The sequence below is a fragment of the Lolium perenne genome, chromosome 3 (genome assembly GCF_019359855.2).
Source record: "Lolium perenne isolate Kyuss_39 chromosome 3, Kyuss_2.0, whole genome shotgun sequence".
Classification (NCBI taxonomy): Eukaryota; Viridiplantae; Streptophyta; class Magnoliopsida; order Poales; family Poaceae; genus Lolium; species Lolium perenne.
Genome location: NC_067246.2, coordinates 346,330,406 through 346,331,925, shown reverse-complemented (window position 1 = coordinate 346,331,925; position 1,520 = coordinate 346,330,406). Strand labels below are relative to the sequence as shown.

General features: G+C 49.4%; 1 protein-coding gene across 1 annotated transcript; it reads right to left on the bottom strand.

Annotated features, from left to right (window-relative positions):
- Window positions 1-281: 281 nt before the first annotated feature.
- On the bottom strand, window positions 282-1,286 carry LOC127340538 (uncharacterized). Its single transcript, XM_051366278.1, has one exon. The coding sequence runs from the start codon at window positions 1,284-1,286 to the stop codon at window positions 282-284; it is 1,005 nt and encodes a 334-aa protein (XP_051222238.1).
- Between the last annotated feature and the right edge of the window lie 234 nt (window positions 1,287-1,520).

Here is a 1,520-nt window from a genome sequence, read left to right as displayed (position 1 = left end):
TACAGGAATAGAAGCGTGCGTAGACATCAATGGGCTGGTGACGCCCTCCGGTACCTTTTACGTCATCTTCTGCTTTGGCTTCAGAGCTTCGATTAAAGCTGATGTGCTTCGCTCATCCTTGTCTTCTAGTCCTTGGTGGAATCTTTGATCAGAATGCCGACATGCTACAGTTGAATCATGCCGGTACTCCGGCCTCTCTCATGTTTCGGTATACCTTCCCGGGATACCGGTACACTTTCACTTGGCTCTAGTCAACTTAGGTTTGCTATCCGGATCAACCTTTAATCCGGTATCTTTATAGTTAAAACAGGGCAAGTTTGCCAGGCCTTTGGCCTACCGGGGGCCATTCCCCCGACATGCCTAAAGAACCATAACCAGCTAGCAGTGTTCTCTCTCTCAACACATGCAAATGCGAGAGGCACAATTCGATTGTTGCCGTCCACTCCAATGGCTGTCAGAATCTGACCCCTGTACCTGCCAGTCAGAAAAGTTCCATCTACACACATCACCGGACGACAGTGCATGAAAGCCTCGATGCATATGCTGAATGCGAAAAACACCCTGTGTAGAACCCTGATATTAGGGAACTCTGGTATCACAAAGTCTTGTATGTCCACATGGGTGCCCGGATTCCGGTCCTTCAATGTCTGGAGGAGACGGACGACGCCGTCATAAGCATCTAGGAAGGTCCCGAATCTGTTCTCCAGTGCCGTCTGTTTAGCCCTCCATGCCTTGCCATATGAAATTTCATACTTATATTGAAGGTGAACTCTTTGTTGGGTGGCTTTAACCCCCATCGTTGTATTCTCTACAATCTCCTTGTAGAACAGGCGAGCAAGCAGAGTGGATGTTAGGTTGCGGTGATCCTTCAGCATACTCTTAAGGACACAGGTCTGCGGCACGAAGTAGCTCACAACCCATGTTGTGTCATACTTCGGACAGTACCCATGCACCCTTGATGGACATCTAGCATTGCTGCAGACCACTGTCAAGAATTTCTGACTTGAAACGGTGGTTCTGAATACCCTTTGCGTGTTCATTGCCCACTGAGTGATTGCTTCCTGCAGATGTCTCTTGTCAGCATATCTAGCACCAATTGAGATGGTGTTCATGCTGTACTCCCAGGCAGAATCATGCCGATCATCCACTATCATTGCCTCCGACAAATCATGGTTCCAAGAAGAGGGGATCGGATCCTCCTCCTCGTTGTCATCTGAATTATCGGATCCACCGGATTCATCTGAGTCAAGCTCATCCTCCACTCCATCCTCGTCTTCCTCGTCCATCATGTTATGCATGTGCTCTTCTTCTTCTTCCTCGCTATCAACCTCAGCACTACCATCATGACCACCAGCTGCATGGCTACTCTGCCCGGATTGGAAACTGCTGCCGCCAGCATCATAACTTTGACTGCTTTGGCCTGGATGGAACTCACCCTCAGCTTCCTGGGAATTCACCTCCTTCGCCTCGGGAAGCATTAAGGCGATGGGGTGAGTTCCCCTACTCTCGCACGCTTCTAA

Excerpts from the sequence above, each read along its gene's own strand:
- LOC127340538 (XM_051366278.1), bottom strand. The coding sequence starts at position 1,286 with ATGGACGAGGAAGACGAGGATGGAGTGGAGGATGAGCTTGACTCAGAT.